The sequence below is a fragment of the Mustela erminea genome, chromosome 1 (assembly GCF_009829155.1).
Source record: "Mustela erminea isolate mMusErm1 chromosome 1, mMusErm1.Pri, whole genome shotgun sequence".
Lineage (NCBI taxonomy): Eukaryota > Metazoa > Chordata > Mammalia > Carnivora > Mustelidae > Mustela > Mustela erminea.
The window spans coordinates 59292072-59314307 of record NC_045614.1 but is presented as its reverse complement, the minus strand read 5'-3'; the positions used below and the strand labels follow the sequence as shown (position 1 = coordinate 59314307).

General features: G+C 61.5%; 1 protein-coding gene across 1 annotated transcript in view; it reads left to right on the top strand.

The window, feature by feature from the left end:
• Positions 1-21738, top strand: part of PLXNA1 (plexin A1) — a 49424-nt gene extending 27686 nt beyond the window's left edge. Inside the window, exons 11-32 of the mRNA XM_032339163.1 lie at positions 487-583; positions 658-851; positions 959-1110; positions 1203-1323; positions 1611-1747; positions 2698-2865; positions 3356-3449; positions 3611-3850; positions 3939-4082; positions 4422-4656; positions 7124-7266; positions 8739-8995; positions 9247-9313; positions 11864-12010; positions 12121-12280; positions 13017-13120; positions 13387-13483; positions 13825-14015; positions 14204-14373; positions 16098-16310; positions 16424-16574; positions 18261-21738. Coding sequence (XP_032195054.1) covers positions 487-583; positions 658-851; positions 959-1110; positions 1203-1323; positions 1611-1747; positions 2698-2865; positions 3356-3449; positions 3611-3850; positions 3939-4082; positions 4422-4656; positions 7124-7266; positions 8739-8995; positions 9247-9313; positions 11864-12010; positions 12121-12280; positions 13017-13120; positions 13387-13483; positions 13825-14015; positions 14204-14373; positions 16098-16310; positions 16424-16574; positions 18261-18356 — 3378 coding nt within the window. The 3' untranslated portion in view covers positions 18357-21738. The remainder of the gene's footprint in view (positions 1-486; positions 584-657; positions 852-958; positions 1111-1202; positions 1324-1610; positions 1748-2697; positions 2866-3355; positions 3450-3610; positions 3851-3938; positions 4083-4421; positions 4657-7123; positions 7267-8738; positions 8996-9246; positions 9314-11863; positions 12011-12120; positions 12281-13016; positions 13121-13386; positions 13484-13824; positions 14016-14203; positions 14374-16097; positions 16311-16423; positions 16575-18260) is intronic.
• Positions 21739-22236: the final 498 nt, after the last annotated feature.

The following is a 22236-nucleotide window of genomic DNA, read 5'->3' as shown; positions in this document are numbered from 1 at the left end:
CATTCAGCAGACAAAGAAGCAGGTTCCAAGGGGGCCAGTTGGGAAGTTCTGGTTCTGTAGTAGAGCAGACTGTAGGGGGAAATGGAGGTCACCCTGGAGGGTGTGCCTCATGGGGCTACTGGGGACAGGTTTGGCTGGAGAGCGGGGATTCTGGCACCAGGAAGGAAGCCCTGTGTGTGTTGGGTGTGTGTGTGTGTGTGTGTGTTTGCGGGGTGGTAAGCCGAGGCAGAACTGGGTGTGACAGCTTAGCCATCTCGGCTGGCTGGCAGGTGGGCAGCTCTGGGATTTCCGGCTCCAGATGGGAAATGCCATTTTGGGCAGGCAGAGCCCCCAACTCTGTCCTGCCAAGCCTGTTCTGGGGAGCCAGTCCCAGAGATAGCCAGGAGGGGCAGGGAGGCCCTGCCCCACCACCCTGGGCAGTGGCCTGTGACCCCAGAGTCTAGGCTGTGTGTATAGCCTGACCACCTGCTCACCTACTGCCCACAGTATTCCTACGAGGGCAATGATGTCAGCGACCTGCCTGTGAACCTGTCGGTGGTGTGGAATGGCAACTTCGTCATTGACAACCCTCAGAATATCCAGGGTGAGCTGGGCAGGGTGCCTGGGGCTTGAGGGGGCGCTGAGGGCAGGCCAGGCTGACCGTGTCCCTCCCCGCAGCCCACCTGTACAAGTGTCCAGCCCTGCGAGAGAGCTGTGGCCTCTGCCTCAAGGCCGACCCACGCTTCGAGTGTGGCTGGTGCGTGGCGGAGCGCCGTTGCTCCCTGCGCCCCCACTGCCCCGCCGACTCGCCTGCTGCCTGGATGCATGCCCGTCACGGCAGCAGCCGCTGCACTGACCCCAAGATCCTTAAGGTAGGCAACCCCCCAGCACCCCCAGCCCCTGGCCACCTCCCGCTCCCTGCCCGGCTCAGCCCGCAGCGGCGGACTGCACCGGCGTCCCAGCCTTGGCATCTCTGCAGCTGTTCCCTGAGACGGGCCCCCGGCAGGGGGGCACGAGGCTCACCATCACGGGCGAGAACTTGGGCCTGCGCTTTGAGGACGTGCGGCTGGGCGTGCGTGTGGGCAAGGTGCTGTGCAGCCCTGTGGAGAGCGAGTACATCAGTGCTGAGCAGTGAGTGCAGCCTGGTTAGGGTGGGCAGGCAGGGGTGTCCTGGCACCCAGGCTGGACCCTGCAGCCCGCTGAGGCCCCTTGGCATCCTGCAGGATCGTCTGTGAGATTGGGGATGCCAGCACCGTGCGGGCTCACGATGCCCTGGTGGAAGTGTGTGTGCGAGACTGTTCCCCCCACTACCGGGCCTTGTCCCCCAAGCGCTTCACCTTTGTGGTAAGCCTCTCCCCTGCCCCCCCCCCCCGCCGTTGCTAGGGGCTAGTTACAGGGCAGACTGAGCTCTTGGTCCTCCATCAGTCCCCTCATCCAGCAGCACCTCTGTTCTGGTCTCCCCTCCCCTCCTTATCTCCAGGTTCCTCCTGCACACTTTGGGCCTTGCCTGTGGGCTGCATATGAGAGCCCATGTGCACCCAGGGCCCGGGAAACGGCTGGAGGTGTGAGCAGGCCTCTGGCCGGAAGGGCAGGCCTTTCCTGCAGCTCAAGGAAGTCCCTTCTTCCCATAGACTCCAACCTTCTACCGGGTGAGCCCTGCAAGAGGGCCTCTTTCAGGGGGCACCTGGATTGGCATCGAGGGCAGCCACCTGAATGCGGGCAGTGATGTCGCTGTGTCTGTTGGCGGCCGACCCTGCTCTTTCTCCTGGTATGGGCTATAGATGTGGAGTGGGGGGCCAGGGCAAGGCCTACCTTCCTGGGTGGTGGTTGGTTCAGATGGCTGCATGCCCCCTCCCGTTGCCCAGGAAACAAGGGGGGTGTGGAGAGCCAGGCTGGGGTGATCACTATGGAAACCAGAGGCAGAGAGTGTTACCATGGAGACAGGCTACCTCCTAGAGTGGGAAGGGCAGGGCAGGCAGGGTTGATGGGTGGGTGGAGCCTGGACCTGAGGGGCGGGCACAGCTGCCCTGTTTTGGGGTGAAGGGGATCCCTTGGGAGCACAAGTATTTAAAAAAAATTCTTAAGAGAGGAAAAAGAAATCTTGACAAAAGCCTTGAGGCTTGAAGTGGATAATTTTAGATTAGGGATGATAATGGAACGGCCCTTTAAATATTTTCCTGTGGTAATTATCCGCTCTCAGACTAATTATTGGTGTTTGCAGCCTTGCTGCAGGAGTGGACCCAGTGGCGGGGGGCCTCTGCTGCGCTGAAGGAGCTGAGGGGACAGGGGCCCAGGTGCAGGCAGTGACTGACTGCTGCTCACTGGGGGTCACCAAGTGCTCTCTCCACCCTGGCCAGTTCATTCAGCCTCCTCATGGCCCAGGCTTGGGTTGGCTCGATTATTCTATCAGGAGACAGAAGGAGGGGTGGGAGTAGCGACCATGTGCCTGGCTCACCTTAGTGGGAATCCATGCTGAGCGTGGCCCTCTGGGAGGTACACGCTGAGCCCCTTGGAAGGCCTGGCCGGAAAGTGGCTGGAACAGTCAACAGGTACCTGAAGCGGGTCCCGCTGGGGCTCCGTTTTACAGGTGGGCATGTGAGGCCCAGGAAGTGCCGGTGCCTTGCCTGCACCGCTGTTGGTGACAGAGCCAAGCTACTGAGCCTATCTTGTAAACAAGCCCCACACCTGTGTCCTCACCGCCCCTCCTGGCTTCTCTAGGAGGAATTCTAGAGAAATCCGGTGTCTCACGCCCCCTGGGCAGAGCCCCGGCAGTGCCCCCATCGTCATCAACATCAACCGCGCTCAGCTCACCAACCCGGAGGTGAAGTACAACTACACAGAGGATCCCACCATCCTCAAGATCGACCCTGAGTGGAGCATCAATAGGTGGGTGCCCCTCCCCAACAGCCCACCGTGAGCCTCCAAGACCCCATCTGTGCTATGTGGTCCCTGCTGACACAGGGTGGGGATCCTGCACCCGCCTCTTTGTGCTTCTCCGCATGGGCGGGTGTGTGGGGGGCGGCGGGGAGCAGGACCCACATGGGTATGTGAAGACCCGGACTGTTGCGTTTCCTGGATGCAAGAGCCCAGTTTTTGTGTTGGTCACGGACACAGATTGTCTGCTAAACTCTGGGCTGCTGGGCTCTTCAGAAAGATCAGACAAATGCAGTGAGGTGCCCAGAGTCAAGGCTCTCAGGACAAGGGACCGTGTGCACCTTGAGACGTGGTTGTGGTTGGTGCCATTGGAAGTCCAGTGCACAGGGATTCTAACCTGCCCACCATCTTTGGGGAGCTCGACTGGCATGTCTGGCCCAACCTGTGTGTGTTGGGCCTGGGCAGAGCTTCCCCCCGCCGTGACCCCCTACCCATCTTCCAGCGGAGGGACCCTCCTAACGGTCACAGGCACCAACCTGGCCACCGTCCGCGAACCCCGCATCAGAGCCAAATATGGAGGTGTCGAGAGGGAGAATGTGAGTCCTTGTGGGATCCCTAGCAACTTGTGCCACTGTGGGGTGGGGGAGGGGGTACGGAGGGGGTGGATCCTGGGGAGGGAAGGCGGCAGCCACTCGTCCCTGCTGGGGCCTGACTGTGTGGGGAGCATCCAGCCCAACATCTACACCTGCATCCCCAGAGCTGCCTGGTGTACAACGACACCACCATGGTGTGCCGGGCCCCGTCGGTGGACAATCCCATGCGTAGCCCCCCAGAGCTGGGGGAGCGGCCCGACGAGCTGGGCTTCGTCATGGATGACGTACGCGCCCTGCTGGTTCTCAACGCCTCCTCTTTCCTCTATTACCCGGACCCTGTGCTGGAGCCACTCAGCCCCACGGGCCTCCTGGAGCTGAAGCCCAGCTCCCCGCTCATCCTCAAGGTGGGCCCCCATGAGCCTGGGGTTGGGGGGCCTGAGGGGGAGGGCTTGTGGGGCCATGGGGCTCTCTGGCTCACCCCCACCCCTGCAGGGCCGGAACCTCCTGCCTCCTGCGCCCGGCAACTCGAGGCTCAACTACACAGTGCTCATCGGCTCCACACCCTGCGCCCTCACTGTTTCAGAGACCCAGCTGCTGTGCGAGTCACCCAACCTCACGGGGCAACATAAGGTCACGGTGCGTCCAGGCCCACCCAGCCATGTTCTGGCTCCAGCTCTGGTCTCCCGGGCCCCAACTGCCTTCAGCCCACTGACCCTGCCCCACCCAGGGCAATCCTGACTCTATGGCTAAGCCCCAGACTTGCCTCTGGCCCAGAGAGAGGGCAGCTCAGCTCTTACTCAGCCCTGAGGGCCCCTGGTAGGTCCAGCACCTGCCCTGAGTACCCATGTCCCCACCTGCTGCCCGCTCCAGGCCAGGGGCAAGTGCCATGGGTCTTTCAAGGGGCATGGTACCAGGGGCCTCTGGAGCTTCCAGTGGGCAAGGGACCTCCTGAGTGGCCTGTACCCCCACCCTCAGGTCCGGGCTGGCGGCTTCGAGTTCTCGCCAGGGATGTTGCAGGTATACTCGGACAGTCTGCTGACCCTACCTGCCATTGTTGGCATTGGCGGGGGCGGGGGCCTCCTGCTGCTGGTCATCGTCGCTGTGCTCATTGCCTACAAGCGCAAGTCTCGGGATGCTGACCGCACCCTCAAGCGGCTGCAGCTACAGATGGACAACCTGGAGTCCCGCGTGGCCCTGGAGTGCAAGGAAGGTGTGTCGTCAGAGTCACAGGCATGCGTGCATGTGTGTGGGGCAGGCAGCGGCTTGGAGACAAAAGGGGTAGGCTTGCTGAGGCTGCCACCCCATGTGAGCTGGGCCCTGTCCTCCCCACAATTTGGCTCGGTATTCAGCCTTTTGGTGCCTTTGCTGTACAGGCGTGGGCAGACAGGTGAGGCTCTGACCAGGGCCTGTATCTAGGCTCTGGGGTGAGTCTGGCCTCTGTGGATGATGCCAGAGACACAGACCCTGGAGCCACAGAGCTCGTGTCTGTGAGCCTGCTTGGCTGCAGGACCTCGTGTCATGCACGACACATGACCTTTTCATGTCTCAGGTTCCTTGTCTGTAGGATGGGCATGGCGATTCTGTTCCTGGGGTCAGGCACGGCACCAATGAGCCAGGGCCCTCTTTTTAGGCCCTGAGTACATAACACACCTTGGCCGGTAGAGGTCTTTGTCTTCTAGGGGCTGTCCTGGGAATAAGGCTTCAGCCTAGCCTCCTATGAGGGGCATGTGTCCCTTAGGACCCTGCTGTGTGAGTGGTGGAGATCAGCTCAGGGCCTTCAGTAGAGAGACGTCGTGTGGGCTTTTGTGCAGGGCGAGTCTGGGGCGCAGGCTGGCTTCCAGCATGGCCGGCCTGGACCCTCAACTTCATCTTCAGCAGCCTCTCCCTGGGATGCCCGGACGAGCACAGGGGGCAAGCTCAGCCTTCCTGCTGGGCCCGGCCCCACCCAGTCCTTCATGCCATGCCTGCTCCCACACCCCCCTTCCCTAAAACCTGCTCTCCTGGCAGCCCCCAGTGAGACTTGGCAGACCCCAAGGGCAGGAGGGGGTACCCAGAGAAGGGAATATGTCCTGGCAGGCAGGGGTTGCCCCACCTCCGTCCCTCATGACCCAGAGAGTCCAGTGTGCCCCAGGCCCAGGCTCCTCCCCGGCAGAGCAGATACTGCTCTCCCTGCCCATGCACCGAGGGTACTGCTGCAGAGTGGGCAGAAGAGAGGCAGGCATACATGTCGGGGCTGCAGGGAAGCCTGATGGCCTAGGATGGAGACCCTGGGCTGTGTGGTGGCCACTTGAGTGGGGGCGGGTGTGGCTTCTGTGTGTGCTGCAGGCTCTAGGCACTAGACAGTAACCTTGGCCTGTAATGGCCAACCTTAGACCTGCTTAGCTTCTCTGGCTGCTGCAAGGTGGCATTGCAGGGCTGGGTGACCTGGACCCTGGGCCAGCCTGGGATGGCCCCTTTCTCTTCATGGCTCCTGGCTTGCCGGGGCGGTTGCAAGGCGTGGATGGAGCCACACTCATGGTCACTGACAGGTGAAGGACCTGTCATAGGGGCTAAGAGCAACCTCAGACATTTTGCAGATGCTGGCCATAGCTCTGGAAGGCAAGTGGTGGGAGAGTTCCTGTTTGGGGCGTGAGGAAAGGGACCTGAGCAGGAAGCAGGGTATGAGGCCCCGGGAATGGCTGCTGCATGGGGGCCTCGTGCCTGCAGCAGGCCTGACATTGGGCTGTTGGTAGCTTCATGGGGATTAGAATGTCCCATCCGGTCAGGATCCTGTCCTGTCTGAGAACTGAAAGGTCGTGGACCAGCCCAGCCATCCCACAGGTCACAGGCAGGTGTGTGAGCCTTGTGTGGGAGTCAGGTGGCCTGGATGGGGAGCTCCGTGGGCAGGGAGAACCTTGGGAGGGGGCAGCTGTATGCCGCGGCCAGCACACAGGACACCTTTATCTGCCAGCATGGCTTTGGGGGCAGAGGCCAACGGGTGCTGCAGGACCGGCCAGGCGGTAATAACCAGGCGCTCGGCAGCAGTCCCTAGGAGATGAAGGTCCCGGCTCTTAATTAAACCTGCCAGTCAGCCCCTAGCCTGCCTCGCGTTCCTCTGGCTCCTGATCAGATAGTGCCTCCCCCGTGGTGCTGCAGGGCAGACACCTCACAGCTCTGGAATGTTCCATTGAGGCCTGCCCTAGCCCTGCCTGCTTTTGTTTCTGAAAGAAACAGAGCTGCTCCAAGCAGGGTGGGCGATGGAGAGGGCCCAGCCCGGTGGGTGGTGGTTGTCAGAGTGGAGAGCTCAGGGGCCTGGAGAAAGCCTCCTGTCTCCTCTCCCTGGCCACATCCTCTTCTTCCCAGCAGCTATGGCCTGGGAGCCAGGGCGAGCGATGTGTGCCCTTAGGTAGTAGAGGAATCCGGCCCCCAGAGCTTCTCTGCCCCCCAGTGCCAGGGTTAACTGCAGGAAGCCCCTCTCAGCCCAGCCCCAGGCATGCCACCTTCTCTGCTCTTGTCTGGTGCCTCCTGTGACCCATCCGAGGGACAGAAGTTTTGTCCACATGTCAGCGTTGGAAGGCCTGGGGGTTTCCTGAAGGTTACCCAGCCAGGGAGCAGCAGAGCCCGAGTTCGAGCCTAGCCCTGAGGGGGTGCTGCTGGGGCTGGAGGGGTACCTGCCTTGACACCTCGTGTGGCTGCAGCCTTTGCAGAGCTGCAGACAGACATCCATGAGCTGACCAACGACCTGGACGGTGCCGGCATCCCGTTCCTTGACTACCGGACGTATGCCATGCGGGTGCTCTTCCCTGGGATCGAGGACCATCCAGTGCTCAAGGAGATGGAGGTGGGCTGTCGGCTGGAGCTCACGGGGACGTCTGCCTGCTCCTGGGACCCCTGGGAGATGGCCCAGATGGGTTGGAAGGGCCCCTGGGAGGCAGGGCCCTCGGCTCCCTGTAGTGCTTCTGCTGTGGTGGGGAGATGGACCTGATAGGGGCCTGGGGCGGGGCTGGCCCGCATTCCAGCCCATCGCAGTGGCCGGAGCTTAGGCTCACTGGAGCCTGCCTCTGTTCCAGTGAGGCCTTGGGTACGTTGTGTGCCACAGTGCCTATTCACCGGGCCTGGCTGCTGGCTGTTGGGATGCTGAGCTTCGTAGGGCAGGGGCCCTGCTGTGTGGGCTGGGAGGTGGGAGGCCCTGCAGGAGTTTGCATGGCTCTTTGGGGTAAGTGTGGGGCTGACGGCAGAATGGTGGCCCTCATGGAGCTGGGTTTTTGGTTTGTGGAGCTGTTGACGGTACTTGGGCTATGGGCGTGAGCTTGCCGAGAGGAAGAGGGCTGGACCTGAAGTCCTCTAGGGGCTCCCCAGAGGCAGGTAGGTGCCCAGTCCTCAGCTAGGAACAGGCAGGGGCTCAGCAGTCATGCCATCCGGCCAAGGGCAATCCCATCTCTGCACGCTTTGGATGTGGGGGATCCCATTCCCTGTCACAGCTCTGTTGGTGGGATAGTCCCTCTTGAGCTCTGCTGGAATGGGCCTTCCTGTCACTCTGGCTCAGGCCCGGATAACCAGGGCTGCTCAGCAGCTCCCCATCCCTGGGATGGCTGCCACGTTGAGGGCTCCACGTGCTTTATCACGTCTCTTTCCTGATGTGACCATCTGCTGTGTCAGACTGAATGTTCTCTTAGTTATGAGTGTATTCTACTTGGGTCTTGTCACCTATCTGCCTGGGCTGGCAGCAGTGGCACTGGCAGCTTCCAGCATAGTCTGGTGGGGAATCTCCTGTTTTGCTGTGCATAAGAGAGAGAGTAGGGTCCCTGGAGCCAGCCATCCCTGCACTCTACCCCCTTTCCCCACTTCCATGTCACATGGCCCTGAACAAGCCTCTTTCTCTCCTGGACTTTGTTGTCCTCTGTGGTGTGGGGACAGTGATTTCTGTTGTGAGTGCAGACTGAGACATGGCTGTGCTTTGCTGGTGCCCAGCATATGGGGCATTGAGTTCAGTTTCCTCCTAGCTGTGGAAGAAAGGCTGAAGGAGATGGTGGTTCCAGGATCCGACTGCAAGGAGGGTGGCCCTCGTTCTACACATTGCACTGACACTGGTCTGCCCCGGTCCCTGCCTGTGATGGGCTTCTTAAGTAGTTTTCTGGACACATTCCCTCTGCCGAGGACAGTTGAGGCCCCAGGACCTGTTAGGGCAATGTGTCACTCTCTTGCAAGGCCCCCCTCTGGCCCTGCCTTCAGCCTTCCTGTCCTGCCTCTCTTGTGGGGCCTGGGTGTCCCTCCGGGTCTGAGTGTACCCATGGGTTGCCCCCTCTCCCCCAGGTGCAGGCCAATGTGGAGAAGTCGCTGACGCTGTTCGGGCAGCTGCTCACCAAGAAGCACTTCCTGCTGACCTTCATACGCACACTGGAGGCCCAGCGCAGCTTCTCCATGCGGGACCGGGGCAATGTGGCCTCGCTCATCATGACGGCCCTGCAGGGTGAGATGGAGTATGCCACGGGGGTGCTCAAGCAGCTTCTGTCGGACCTCATTGAGAAGAACCTAGAGAGCAAGAACCACCCCAAGCTGCTGCTGCGGCGGTGAGCCCAGACTTCTGCCTGCGGACATGGGAGGCCGAGCCAGCGTGTTGGGTGTGGGGACCCTGCCCCAGGCCATGCCACTTCGGGCACCCAGCGGCACCAAGCCAGAATGGTCCCACTCAGAAGCCGGGCTTTCTGGGGCAGAGGGCTGGGGTTTCCAGGGCAGCCCCTTCAGCGCCCTCGGCGGCGGTGGGGCGGGCGCAGTGGGCTGTGGAGTCAAGCCCCCATCCCTGTCCATGTTGTGCCCCCAGGACTGAGTCAGTGGCAGAGAAGATGCTGACCAACTGGTTCACCTTCCTTTTGTATAAATTCCTGAAGGTAGGTGGTGGCTGAGGAAGAGGGAACATCCGAGATGGGGTGTTGGGCAGGCGGATGGGCTCAAGGGCATTAGAAGGGAGAGGGACGGGCAGAGGCGGGTCTCAGCAGGCACTCCCCCAGGATGTGTGTCCCGTTAGCCTCTTTCCTCCTCCTCCTCCTGGAGGCTGACCACTCCTCACCCAGCCCCGAGGCGGGGGCAGACACCCTAGAGGTGGTGAGCATCTGGCTGAGCTGGAGTTTGGACCAGACCCACGTCTCAGGGGCTAAGCCCATGGCCTGGGGCCAGGGATGGAGGGGATGTTTGGGCAGGGGCTTCTGTGTGTCCAGCACCCAGTGCTGGCCAGCCTTGGGGGCTCTTGTTGGTGACTTTTTTTTGCGAGAGGGTGGCCGCCTGGGCCTTCTCTGTTGCCTGGACAGGCCTCCACCCTCAGAAAATGAGCTCTGGAGGCCCATGGTCAGCCTCAGAAAGGGGTGGAGGCTAACTACGGGTCCAGGTGGGTTTTGTTTGGGATGTGAGTAGTGAGACTGCTTACTCACCATTTAGAAATAAAGGTGATTCAGACATAAATGTCTGGCTTCCCTTAAAATCTGAAGGCTTGGCAGGCAGGCCCGTAGTCTTGAGAGGTGGAGGGTGGCGGGGCCCCATTGTGGCCCAGTGTGCATGCTTTACGTGTGCTCCTGCCTGGTCTCTGGTGTCTGGTTGAGGCCCTGCAGGTGGCCAGGGTCATAGGCAGTGGGGCCCAGGGGCCATGGGTATGGGCTGGCACAGGTGGACTGGGGCTCACTTAGACTGTGGTTGCTTCTTGGCTGTGGACCTCAGCTGCCGGGGTTCTCACTGAGTCGAGGATAACGGCGGACCCTTGGAGGTGCCTAGGGCATGGTCTTACCCTGAGTTGGGGGGAGGTGTGAATGGGGCACGAGGGCAGGTAAGAAGGGGCAGGAAGTCAGGTGGATGAGGGACTTGAGCACAGGTATGAAGGAAGGGAAGGAGTTAGCCAAACAAGGGGAGAAAGGCCCTAGAGGTGCGTGCCAGCTCCAACTGGGGGGAGCCAGGGGAGCCGAGCCAGGGCTTATCCCGTGGGGCCCACAGTGGGAGGGGACAGCAGCACGCTCAGAATCCTGTGCACGTAGCAGGTGCCCTGTAAGCACGTTACCGTTGCACAGAACTGGTGACCAGTGACAGACTCGTGCCCGTCTTGTGGAAACTCGCTTCTGTGCTGATTGCAAAGGGTACTTATGTGCTTGTAAAATGGTGCTCTGTAAGCTGAGGGAAGCCCTGCCTCTGTTCCTCCCTGTCTGGACCTGACTCTCTGCCCCCAGGAAAAGGGGGCTCATTCTGACATCTGGTCTGAGAAGCTGGGCTTGCTGTGTGAGTGAGACTCTGGAGCCACAGACGGATGGGGTGCATGGGCCTGGTGCCATCTGAGGGTTGTGCTTTAGAATCGCCATTGGGGCTTGCTTTGTGGAGGGGCGGAGACATGGGGGATAATGAGTAGAGGGACAGGGACAGGGAGGCCGCGTTTACTCAGAGCACCACTTCTTCCAATTCCTGTTTGCCCCTTCACCATGCACATGAGGGAACATACTGGGCCTGAGGGGATGGCCCAGGGCCACAGGGGGCAGGTGACCATGCTGGGACTCCCTGCCCTGCTGTAAGGCCAGGTGTCTGAGACTTGCCTGGGCTGCCTTTGTCCACAGCAGAGACCTTGGGAGAAATTTCTGGTTGTAGGGACAAGTGGAGGCAGAGGCTCTGAGGCGAGGACATGCTGAGCTGTTGGAGGTATAGGCAATGGTCTTGGTGGCCACAGTGTGGGGAACCAGAGGGAAAGTGGTCAGAGGCAGGGGCAAAGCGGACTTGTGCCAAGTGCCGGGGGCCCCCTTCAGGGCATCTTGGCCATGGACTTCTGTGTCCCACAGTGCTGGACAGTCGTTGCTCTAGGTCAGTGTGTCTGCACCCATGGTTGCATTGGCTTACTGCCTTCCAGTGATGGAAGGGGTGGCGGTCCTCTGCCTGCCGGGCTGGGTCCCAGCTGGGTGGGCCTCCAACATCCAGCTTGCCACCTTGGGCAGTGCTGTGAGGCCTAGGGTCCACAGTGCCTGGGGCTGTGGGGTGGGCCCAGGAGCCTAGGCTTTGTCCTGTGTGTGGTGCTGGCTGCTCCTCTTGGGCTCCGACAAGCGGGGTTCTGGAGCACAGGCAGGAGGCTGTGGTGCTGGGCCCACTGAGGCCTGAACTGGGGAAGCTTCAGGGGAGAGTGTACCAGCCTGGGTCTTACTTGGCATAAACCCAGCTTGGCCACGAGGCATTTCTCTCCGTGTGCTCCTGGCCCTAGTGGTTGAGGCCGCGCTAGAGTTTTCACTTGGAAGCTCATAGGGGCAGCTTGAGTGGCCCATTTATTCTCTTGCACTGTCTTCATGGGGTTTTCAAACCAGGGTTCCGCTTGTCTCTTTCATTGTGGGAAGCTTGCACACAGCTGTGTGGGGGGCGGGGGGGAGCAGAGGCGGAAGCCCCCAGGTATCCTGGATGCTGCCTGACCCACCTGCCTGCTGCAGGAGTGCGCGGGGGAGCCGCTTTTCATGCTCTACTGCGCCATCAAGCAGCAGATGGAGAAGGGTCCCATCGATGCCATCACGGGCGAAGCCCGCTACTCCCTGAGTGAGGACAAGCTCATCCGGCAGCAGATCGACTACAAGACCCTGGTGCGTGCAAGCCCAGCCATCCCATGCAGCCCTGCCCTCCCCGTGCCCCCTAGTGCAGCGTGTGCCCCTGGAGAGCCAGGGTTTGATACAGCCCCCTTCCCTGCCCGCAGACCCTGAACTGCGTGAACCCCGAGAACGAGAACGCACCCGAGGTGCCAGTGAAGGGGCTGAACTGCGACACAGTAACTCAGGTCAAGGAGAAGCTGCTGGATGCCGTGTACAAGGGTGTGCCCTACTCCCAGCGGCCAAAGGCTGGGGACATGGACCTGGGTGAGCCTGGCTGCGGCTTGGCAGTGGTGCCACTGGGGGGCTCCGGCAAGTTAGCCATAGGGGGTTCTGTGGGAAGGGCTGTGGTCTGGGCTAGCTCTGGGAAGTTGCTGCTGGCCAGGGTAGAGGGGAGAAGCAGGAAGTCCATTTCAGGAGCCACTGTCCTGCAAGGGAGAGAGGCAGGGAGTGGGTTCCCATGCACCGTAGGAGCTGAGAGGCTGTCAGAGCTGGCATGGGGGGCCACTTGGATCATGAGCCAGACAGGGGCATCTGCAGAGCTGGAAGGGCTAGAGCAGGCAGCAGAGGTAGAGGGCCTGGGGGTCCCGTGGTAGCAGTGACCAGAGAAGCCAGAGCTGGGGCCTTAAATGCCAGGCCGAGGAGGTGGGCCCAGAGCCCTGGAAGGCAGGACATACCCACAGCAAGGCAGCTGCCATGGGGCGGGGTTAGGGCTGCCAGAGGAGGTGTGGGCGGGGCAGGGACACAGGACCTCCCTGCAGTGGTGTGTGTGTCCTGCTCAGAGCCAGAGCTGGGAAGGGAGCCTAGCCTCGAGGAGGGGAGAAGCCTTGTGTCTCCCTTACTCTGCTGTTCCAGGCCTCTCACTGAGTGTCCACAGGGCACCCTGTCCCCTCAGGGCCTGTCCGTCCCCTCTGCTGGGAGAGGCCAGGATCTGGCAGAGGGAGCAGTAGGTGGGAGGTGCCTGCCCCAATGGCCCGCCCCTCCAGCGCTCTCTTCCCTGCAGAGTGGCGCCAAGGCCGCATGGCCCGCATCATCCTGCAAGATGAGGATGTCACCACCAAGATCGACAACGACTGGAAGAGGCTGAACACGCTGGCTCACTACCAGGTGACCCCCGCGACCTCCTGACCTTCTGGCCAAGGCTTGGCCTCTCTTCCCGGGGCTCCGGGGCAGTGCAGGAGCCAGCGTCCAGGCCCCTCTGAGCAGTACATCCCAAGAAGAGGATATAGGGGCCCACACAGCCCTGCAGGTGTACTTCTGGGGAAACTGAGGCTTGGAGCAGTGAGGCGACTGGCCTCCAGGCTCAGAACCGGAACGGGGGTGTCCTCTGGGACTGATGAGGGGTCACATGTCTCTTGGTTCTCTGCCTGCAGGTGACAGATGGGTCCTCGGTGGCCCTGGTGCCCAAGCAGACATCCGCCTACAATATCTCCAACTCGTCCACCTTTACCAAGTCTCTCAGCAGATACGGTGAGCGGGTGCATGGGGACAGCAGGGCCTGCAGGCCAGGGCGGGCGCGTCCCCGCGGCTCCCTGCACAGGCTGGGACGGGGCTTCTTTGTGGCTCGTCACTTGGAGAGATGGCTTTTCCCTCCAACGTGGAGGCTTCCTTTCCCCAGATCATGCATTAGTGGTCCTTTCTGCCGTTGCCTCAATGTCTCTATCTGTCCCCAACAACCCAGGGCGGTGGGGCTGTTGACTCTGCAGTTTTCATCTCGGATGGGGGAGCTGCCAAGGCCGTCCGGCCAGCAGCAGAGTGGGCATGGGTGCTAGGCATGGAGGGCACCCCACTGACGGCTGGGGTCCCTACAGAGAGCATGCTACGCACAGCCAGCAGCCCCGACAGCCTGCGCTCACGCACCCCCATGATCACGCCCGATCTGGAGAGTGGCACCAAGCTGTGGCACCTGGTGAAGAACCACGACCACCTGGATCAGCGGGAGGGTGACCGAGGCAGCAAGATGGTCTCAGAGATCTACCTGACGCGGCTGCTGGCCACCAAAGTAGGCCTTGGTGGGTGGGTGGTGGGGACGTGGCAGGGACACCCAGGCCCAGGCCTCAGAAAGCCATGGTCAGAGTAGACCCCCTCCCCCTTGGCATTATCCTATGGCCGCACAGGCCTGGGTGCCTGAGATGGCAAGGGGGCAGCCCGCTGGCCCTCCTGGAGCTCTGTGCCCTCTCCTGCCTGCAGGGTACGCTCCAGAAGTTTGTGGACGACCTGTTCGAGACCATCTTCAGCACAGCGCACCGGGGCTCAGCCCTGCCACTGGCCATCAAGTACATGTTTGACTTCCTGGACGAGCAGGCTGACCAGCACCAGATCCACGACTCCGACGTGCGCCACACATGGAAGAGCAACTGGTAGGTTCCGGAGGGCCGGCGTGGCGGGTGCAGGGGTACAGCCTGGGGGCATGGGATCGGGCTGGGGAAAGTGGGAGCTGGGGGGCTGGCCCCAGGGACAGGTTTGCCCAGGTGAGGATAGAGGCCCCCAGGCTCACCATACCCATGCTGAGGCCAGCCACCTGAGGGGGAGCCTTCCTGATTCACCCATCTTGGGGGCATCTGCCGCCTCCCCGCCCAGGTCCTCTGCTCCGACTTGCAGGACCTGCCTTAGGGGTGGGAGGTGGACACTTGTGTGTGTGTGTGTGCCTGTGCATTCACGAGTGTCTCTGGGTGTGCGTGGCTGTGTGAGGGTGTGTGAGTGCTGGCTTGTGTGTGAGAAGCTGGAGCAGTGGAATGGGCCATGCTGGCCGGCTGCAGTGAGGAGGACAGTGAGAGCCAGGGCTCCTGGAGCTCTCTCCCCGCCCCCCCCCACAGGGCCAACAGCCACTGCCCACACTGGCTTTCATCTCTCTGAACTTGACCTTGGGCCCACGGCACCATTCACCCTATCCTTACAGGAGCTCCCGTGCCTTTGGCCTCTGGCCTCTTCCTCCCTTGTCCCCTGGTGACCTTAGCCCTCCTAGGACTCTGAGATCTACACGCTACTGCTTCACAAATCTGGGATGGAGCCTTCACCCTTGTTGGGGCCTCCAGCTCCAGCTGTGCTCCGTGAGAGGGTTCCATGGGGCACTGGAGAGGAGGCAGCATCGTCCAGGGTAATTTTCTGTGATGATGGAACATTCTAGATCTGTGCTGTTTGGAGCCTTGGCTAGCAGCCATGTATCACTACTGAGCATTTGATATAGAATGAGTACAACCAAAAATCTGGACTTTTAACTTCATTTGGTTCTTTTTATTTTTAAAAGACTTGTGTTTATTTATTTATTTATTTGACAGAGATCATAAGTAGCAGAGAGGCAGGCAGAGAGAGAGAGAGAGAGAGAGGAGGAAAAGGAAGTAGGCTCCCCACTGAGCAGAAAGCCCAACTTGGGGGCCGATTCCAGGACTCTGGGAACATGACCTGAGCCGAAGGCAGAGGCTTTAACCCACTGAGCCACCCAGGTGCCCCTAATTCTTTTTAATTTAAACAGTTAACATGGGCTAGTGGCTTGTGCATACCTTAGCTGATGGCTGTCCCAGAGGGGGATTTTAGATGAAGAGGTCAGCTCTCTGTGGGGCTGTGTCTCCTGGACCCCTTCCCGGTCTTGCTTCCAGGGCCCATCTGGGTAGGAGGGGTGAGCCAGCCCAGGTTTGACCTGCCTTGGTGGTGAGCCTTCTCCTGGAGGGGAGCCTGTCTAGGTGTGAGCCAGCCCCAGTGGTGTGCCTGCATAGGTGTGTGCCTTTCATGGGGGTGAGCCAGCCCAGCTGTGTGTGTGACCCTGATGTGAGCAGGCCTGGGAGGGCTGTGGCCATGTGCAGGGGGAACCCAAATGTGAGGGGGCACTGTTGGGTCTGTATATCTCATCTATGTATGCCTGAGGATGCGGAGGGGCTACCCTTCAGGAGGTCCTGGGAGGTAAGGATGTGCTCACTGGGAGTCCTGGCTCTCTTGGGGCCTCAGTTTCCCTACGTCTGTGGACATCCATGACCAGTGTGAGGGTCGGAGCCAGGAAGACTGCAGGCCCTTAAGATGGGCCCTTCCCTGTGCCAACCGGAAGGGGCGCCGAGGCCCTGTCTGACTGTGCACCTGGGCACACCCACAGCTTGCCTCTGCGCTTCTGGGTGAACGTGATCAAGAACCCGCAGTTCGTGTTCGACATCCACAAGAGCAGCATCACAGACGCCTGTTTGTCCGTGGTGGCCCAGACCTTCATGGACTCCTGCTCCACGTCGGAGCACAAGCTGGGCAAGGACTCGCCCTCCAACAAACTGCTCTACGCCAAGGACATCCCCAACTACAAGAGCTGGGTGGAGAGGTAGACAGCACCCGATGGGCAGGCGGGCGGGGGAGGGGCCGGGACCCCGCTCACCACTCCCCTGCCGCCCTCGGCCCATCTGCTGCCCCGGCCCACCTGCTGCCCCGCCATAGGTACTATGCAGACATTGCCAAGATGCCCGCCATCAGCGACCAGGACATGAGCGCCTACCTGGCGGAGCAGTCGCGGCTGCACCTGAGCCAGTTCAACAGCATGAGCGCCTTACACGAGATCTACTCCTATATCACCAAGTACAAGGATGAGGTGAGCATGTGCGCTGGTTCTTGCCCGCCTGGCTCAGACTCCTACTGCCAGGCACAGGCCCCCTGACAAAGCCCCTGCAGCTACCCCGGCCCCTGCCCATGCCTCAGGCTGGCCAGGCACCTCCTGCTGTTCCCCCTCTGCACCCCGACTGTTGTCCTTGCTCACTAGGGCAGGGAGGGAATGCTCTCGTGACTCCCTGCCAGTCCTGGGCTACACTAGCTCAGGGATCGTGCTTCTGGTCACTGTGGGGCTTGGGGGAGTGGACGGCTGTGTCTTTCCCATGTGGAGACTGTGGGTCAGGTAGTGACTGTGCCCTGAAGGCCCTGTTTGCAGGATTTATCGGCCTGGATGGCTGTCTCCAGGGCAGGGCAGTGGGCCTTTCCTTAAGTGTCAGCACCTTCCCCCATTGACTTGGAGTGAGGCTTCAGGAGGCCTCCTAGGTATCTGTACCGAGCTGGGGCTCCCTGAGCTGTCTGGGGAGGAAGGATGGACTTACAGGCTGGACTAGAGAGGACACAAAGGCCTAGAGCAGCAGGATGGGCCTGGCCAGTGCTAGGACCCTGAGGCCAGTGTGGGCTCTGTGGCAGGACCACAGAGGCCAGGATGCTGAATCAGCTGGCCCTGGGGGAGGAGTAGGGAAAGCTGAGGCAGCGTTCGTCCTTGGTATGCAGGCCTCAGGGAACTTGGGCTGTTCCCCGAGTGAGCTGGGCAGTCAGGGTTTGGAGCTGTGATTCGAGCCAGATAGCAGGGGACGAGAGGGAGGCAGGGACCAGCAGAGGCTGCAGCCATGCTGCTGAGCTGTGGAGTTCACGGGCTGGGTATTGCCTCTCTTGGGTGTGGGCCCATCTCCAGACCTGTGGCTGAGTGACAGGAAGTAGGGCAGGCTGCAGGAGATACGGGTCTCGGGGGCCTCCAGCTATTCAAGTGTGAGGGGGCAGACTGGAGAGTGCAAGAGTCTCGGGCTCTGGGCCCAAGTGTGGGGTCGGCAGCTGAGAGGAGGCACCTATGTGGGCGTGGAGGAGGCGGCCGCAGAGGTGAGTCCAGAGCCGGGAGGGGCAGGCAGAGCCTTGGGACTGAGAGCCAGGGACAGCCCACGTCCAATGGCCAAGTGCCGAGGAGGACGAGTGACCTGCAGGGTGGGGACTGAAGCCCGCCTTCTTGCAGCCCTCAAGGGGAACCGGGAGGAGCTAGCAGTGCTTTCTGAGAAGTCCTGTAAGGGGTGCAGAGAAACAGGTGATGGGTTGCGGGACTTGGGGGCAGGGAGGTGGTGATGGGCTGTGTGCTGGAGGGCTGACAGCCAGCAGGACCCAGGAGCATGGGCAGAGGGTCCAGCAAGCGCTCAGCGCCTCGGGTGGAGCTGGGGTGCAGAGCAGACTGTGAGAGGTGTCCATGCCCCAGAAGGCCAGGCCCTGCTCAGACAGACCTGCACCAAGAGGGGCTCTGATGAAAGCCCAGGTTGGGGGACAGTGTCGGCGTACTGACCTGGGGGACTCATTCTCCACACGGGGATCCTGGGAGTCCAGGCTCAACCCAGGACCCTCAGCGCGGTGCTGGCTCCAGAGTCCCTGCGGGTTGTGGCAGGGTGACTTGCTTCCTGGACAGCCCCCACCCTGAGATTCCGTGTACCCACCCCATGGGAGTAGGCAGCCCCGGCCAGGCCTGCTGACGCCCCGCCTCCCGCCGTAGATCCTGACAGCCCTGGAGAAGGATGAACAGGCGCGGCGGCAGCGGCTCCGGAGCAAGCTGGAGCAGGTGGTGGACACGATGGCCCTGAGCAGCTGAGACCCTTGGCCGTCACCGCCCAGCGGGAGTTGAGCAAGAGGGCCCGCATGGGTGGCCTCTGTCCGGCAGCCTGAGCTGGGAGGCCTCGGAGGCAGCCTCGCCCCCATCTGTGCTTATGCCAGGGCGCTCGGGGCCAGGCGTGTGGTCCAGCATCCTCCTGGCCCTCCACCTCCTCTTCCTGCCTGGCGAGGGCCCCGACTCTTCGTGGTGTGGGTGACAGTGCCTGCAGCACCTCCTGTGCCCAGAGCTGCTCACCACAGGGCGGGTGGGGGGAGCCCCGGTGTGACCAGGGACTTCTCAGGAGGAGAGGGTGACCACCAAGGACCTGGGGGTATGGCTGGAGCCCTCTGGGAAGGGGGTAGCCGGCCTGGTCCATCTCCTCGAGGTGCTGCTGAGGTCAGAAGGGCCAGGACGAGGGGCAAGGAGGGCACCCGCCGTTCCTGGCGTCCTGTGCGGAGTGGGAGGCCCGGGCCCCGGATGGCATCCCCGGGGGGAGGCCGAATGCCGGGGGCCCGGCCAAGGGGAGCTGAAGTCGTCCACCTGCCGCCGCCCACCTGCTGCGTCTGGCACCCCCAACGCTCGCTGCTGCACCACCGCCACCGTCCTCCCAATTCACCGCGTGCTCTCCGCGGCCGCGGCCGAGGCCGGAGCGCCACGTCAACCTCGCCCAGACAGGCCCCAGCTCCCTCCTATGGAGGGGCTGCAGAACGGCTCGCTCAGCGCCCCCGCGTGACTTCCAGAAGGACTCGGTGACTCCTCTCCTGTCCTCAGGGCTGTGCCTCTGGGAGCCACTGGGGCCTGGGGCTCTGGGCCATGAGCGCACGTTCCCATTATTTATTCCCCCGCAACGCTGCTCCTGGCACCAGCCCCTGGGTGGGCTGTGTTCTCCCCGGCCGCGTGGGGCTTGGGAGCAGCCCCCGGCCACCCTTCTCCCTCATACCCCTCTGTGTACCCTGCTCTCCATGCCCACCTTCAGCGGCTTCCAGTCCAGCATCTCTGCAGTGCCCCTCACAGGCGGCGGGACATCTGGGGGGACTTGTTTTGGGTTTTTTTTTTTTAGGGGAACTCTCTGGGTGGGCACTCGGGGCTGTGGCAGGGCCCCTGGGAGTAGGACACAGTGACCAGAGGGCCAGGAGGTCGGCTCTGCCCATCCGGCCCTCAGTGAGCAAGAAAAAACACATTTTTAATTAAAAGAACTCTGTACATATATATATATATACACACATATATATATATGTGGCTCTAGCCTCAGTTTCCAGCCCCAGTGGGGTCCTGTACAGTTAACTGGAGGAGGAGAAATTTTACGAAGTAGAATAAGGAAGTTGAGGCAGTGGGAAAGCAATACCAAATGGTCGTGGAAGTGGCCAGGGCCTCCCTGAGTGGCGTGCCCCCAAGGCCTCTGTCACCCGACCTGCGGGCCACCCTGTTTTCATTGTGACGTACAGAGGAGAGAACTCGCCGGCCCCTCGAGCGTCCAGGGCGCGGGGCCGTGGATTCCTGCATGACCGTGCTAGCGTTTAGTCTGACTTGAACTTTTTAAAACTGCAAGTGTTGAATACTAGAGGTTGTTAGACCCCTTTTTTTAATGTTTTTTTTTTAATTAATCAGTCACTTGTGAGCGCAAACAAGCGGCCCGGCCCCTTTTCATGTTCACTTTTTTGACGGTACTCAAGATTCCCATGGACTTTAAGGGACAGCTAACTGTGGCCAGCCCTGCGCCCACGGGCTGCCCGTCTTGGGGTCCCCCCTCCTAAGCAGCGTGAGCCACACCCTGGAGATCAGGTCAAGGGCTGCTTCCTTCCATGGGGGAGCTCCATGAAGGCTGAGCGCTCCTGGTGCAGGAAGCTGCTGGAACAGGCCAGACAGGGGGTCCCAACGGGCACCGGGCAGGGCTTGGGCCTCCTGCTGCAGTGTGTGCCCTGCTGGAGCTCAGGCCAGCCCCCTGCCCCAGCGCAGCCCCTGTGGACTCGTTCCTCGGCAGCCAAGTTGAGGCTGGTCTGGCTGGAGATCTGGCTGTCTTTTGGTAGCCACTTGCCTTGGCCTAGATTGTCGTCCCCCAGTACACTCCTGCCTCCCCTCTGATGTCGCCTGGCTGTGCCTGGGGCCAAGCCTCCGTTCCCCTCCCCACCAGAAAGTCTTCCCAGGGTGCCGGCTTCTTTGCGAAACCCCCGTTCTTCCACTTCCATGAGGGTCAGGTTGGGGCTCCTCGGCCCCTGTGTCCCTCTGTTCAGAATCCAGTTCTGGCCCCTTCCTCTGCCCTCCCTGGTCCCCGCAGAGCCAAGCCTCCTGTGCCTGCCTCTGTGAGGCAACAGGTTCAAGGGTGGGGCCTTCCCTGTGCCCTTGTCACCTGGATGGTGGGCAGGCAGGGCAGTGGTAGCAGAGGGAGGCCAAGCACTTTAGCAGGACCTGTTTACATGCGAGCCCATGGAGCTGGTCCCCAGCCTGCCTCAGCCCTGCAGCAGGTTCTTTGCTGGCCTTCCTGCTCGTACATGCTGTTAGGCCCTGCCTCTTCCTCATCACTACTTCCCAGGACCCTCCCAACTCTGTAGCACCCTGCCGGCACCTCTGCACATCCCTCTGGCAGGGGCTCTCACTCCAGGCACTGGCACGGGGGCCTGGCAGGGGCCTGGAATTGAAGCCCTGCTCTGTGCAACGAGGGTGGGCTCCCTTGCCTGAAAGGCCCCTCTGCTGCCCCAGGGCTCGGGGGAGCCAGGCCTCAGTGTGGGAAGCAAGGGCTCCCAGCCTGTCCCAGACACTGCTGCTGTTGCCTGCTGTAGGCCACGCCTCTCCACCCCCCTGCCTGGCCTTCCTTGTGCTTCCCTGCCCTTCCCCAATCCGCAGGGTCTCAGGAGTGCCCCCAGACGACTCACACCTCGGTCTGGGAGCCTGGTCTCTCCATATACCTCGAGCTTGCCCTGTACTCCCCAACCCAGGGCCTGAGGGGCCGGGACTGGGGGCTGGGGAAGAGGGACCGGGGCGCCCAGACGGATGGCCCCAAACCTCCCTCCTGCCCTCCCTAGTTTGGCCTTGCTCAGAGTACCCCCACCCCGGTTCCCCAGTTCTGGATCTGATGGCTCACGTCGTTGGTGCTACACAAGCTAGAATAGATATATTTAGAGAGAAAGAAAGATATTTTTAAGACGAAGCCCACAATTAGCTGTCCTTTAACACCACAGAGCCCCCACCCAAAAGAAGAGTGATCACTTGGCGGGCCGGAGCTGCCTGCCCAGCTATCGCTGTCCTGCAGGAGCAGCGCAGCTGGCGGGGCGGTCGCCCGCGGATTGTGTAAATATACGGCTATTTCCTATTTTACTGTTCTTCAGATTTAGTACTTGTAAATACACACACACACATTAAGGAGAGATTAAACATTTTTGCTAAACCTCTTGGCTCCGAGTGTTGGTTGCTGGGAGCGCTCGGGGACTGGGCCTGTGGCCCAGCAGGTGCACCCCACGCTCCAGCCTTGTTGCCTGCGTGGCACCAGGCCCCTTGCCTGCTGGGCTAGGTGCCTGATGGCCCCCAGTGGGGTTCACACCAGCACGGCCCCATCACTCCAGAACTGCCCGCAAGAGGAGGCTCTTGGCCCCCACCAATTTGCCCCGGCCTGGGTATCTGGGGACCTCGGATGCACCCTGGAGCCACCAGCAAGATGGAAGGTCACTGAGGCCTCAGCCCCTTGGGGACCCCACTCATGACTTCCCAGAGTTTCTCCCGGTGCTTCTCCTGGGCAGCCGACCTAGGAACACCTGGCTTGGAGCTCTGGTTCCTGGGGGGCCTTGCCAAGATGCAGACTCCGCTCCAGGAAGCCCGGAGGGGCCCAGCCGCCCCGGGGATTCCAGGCCTCCTTGAACAGGGAGGGCCGGGAGCCCCATTGACCAGA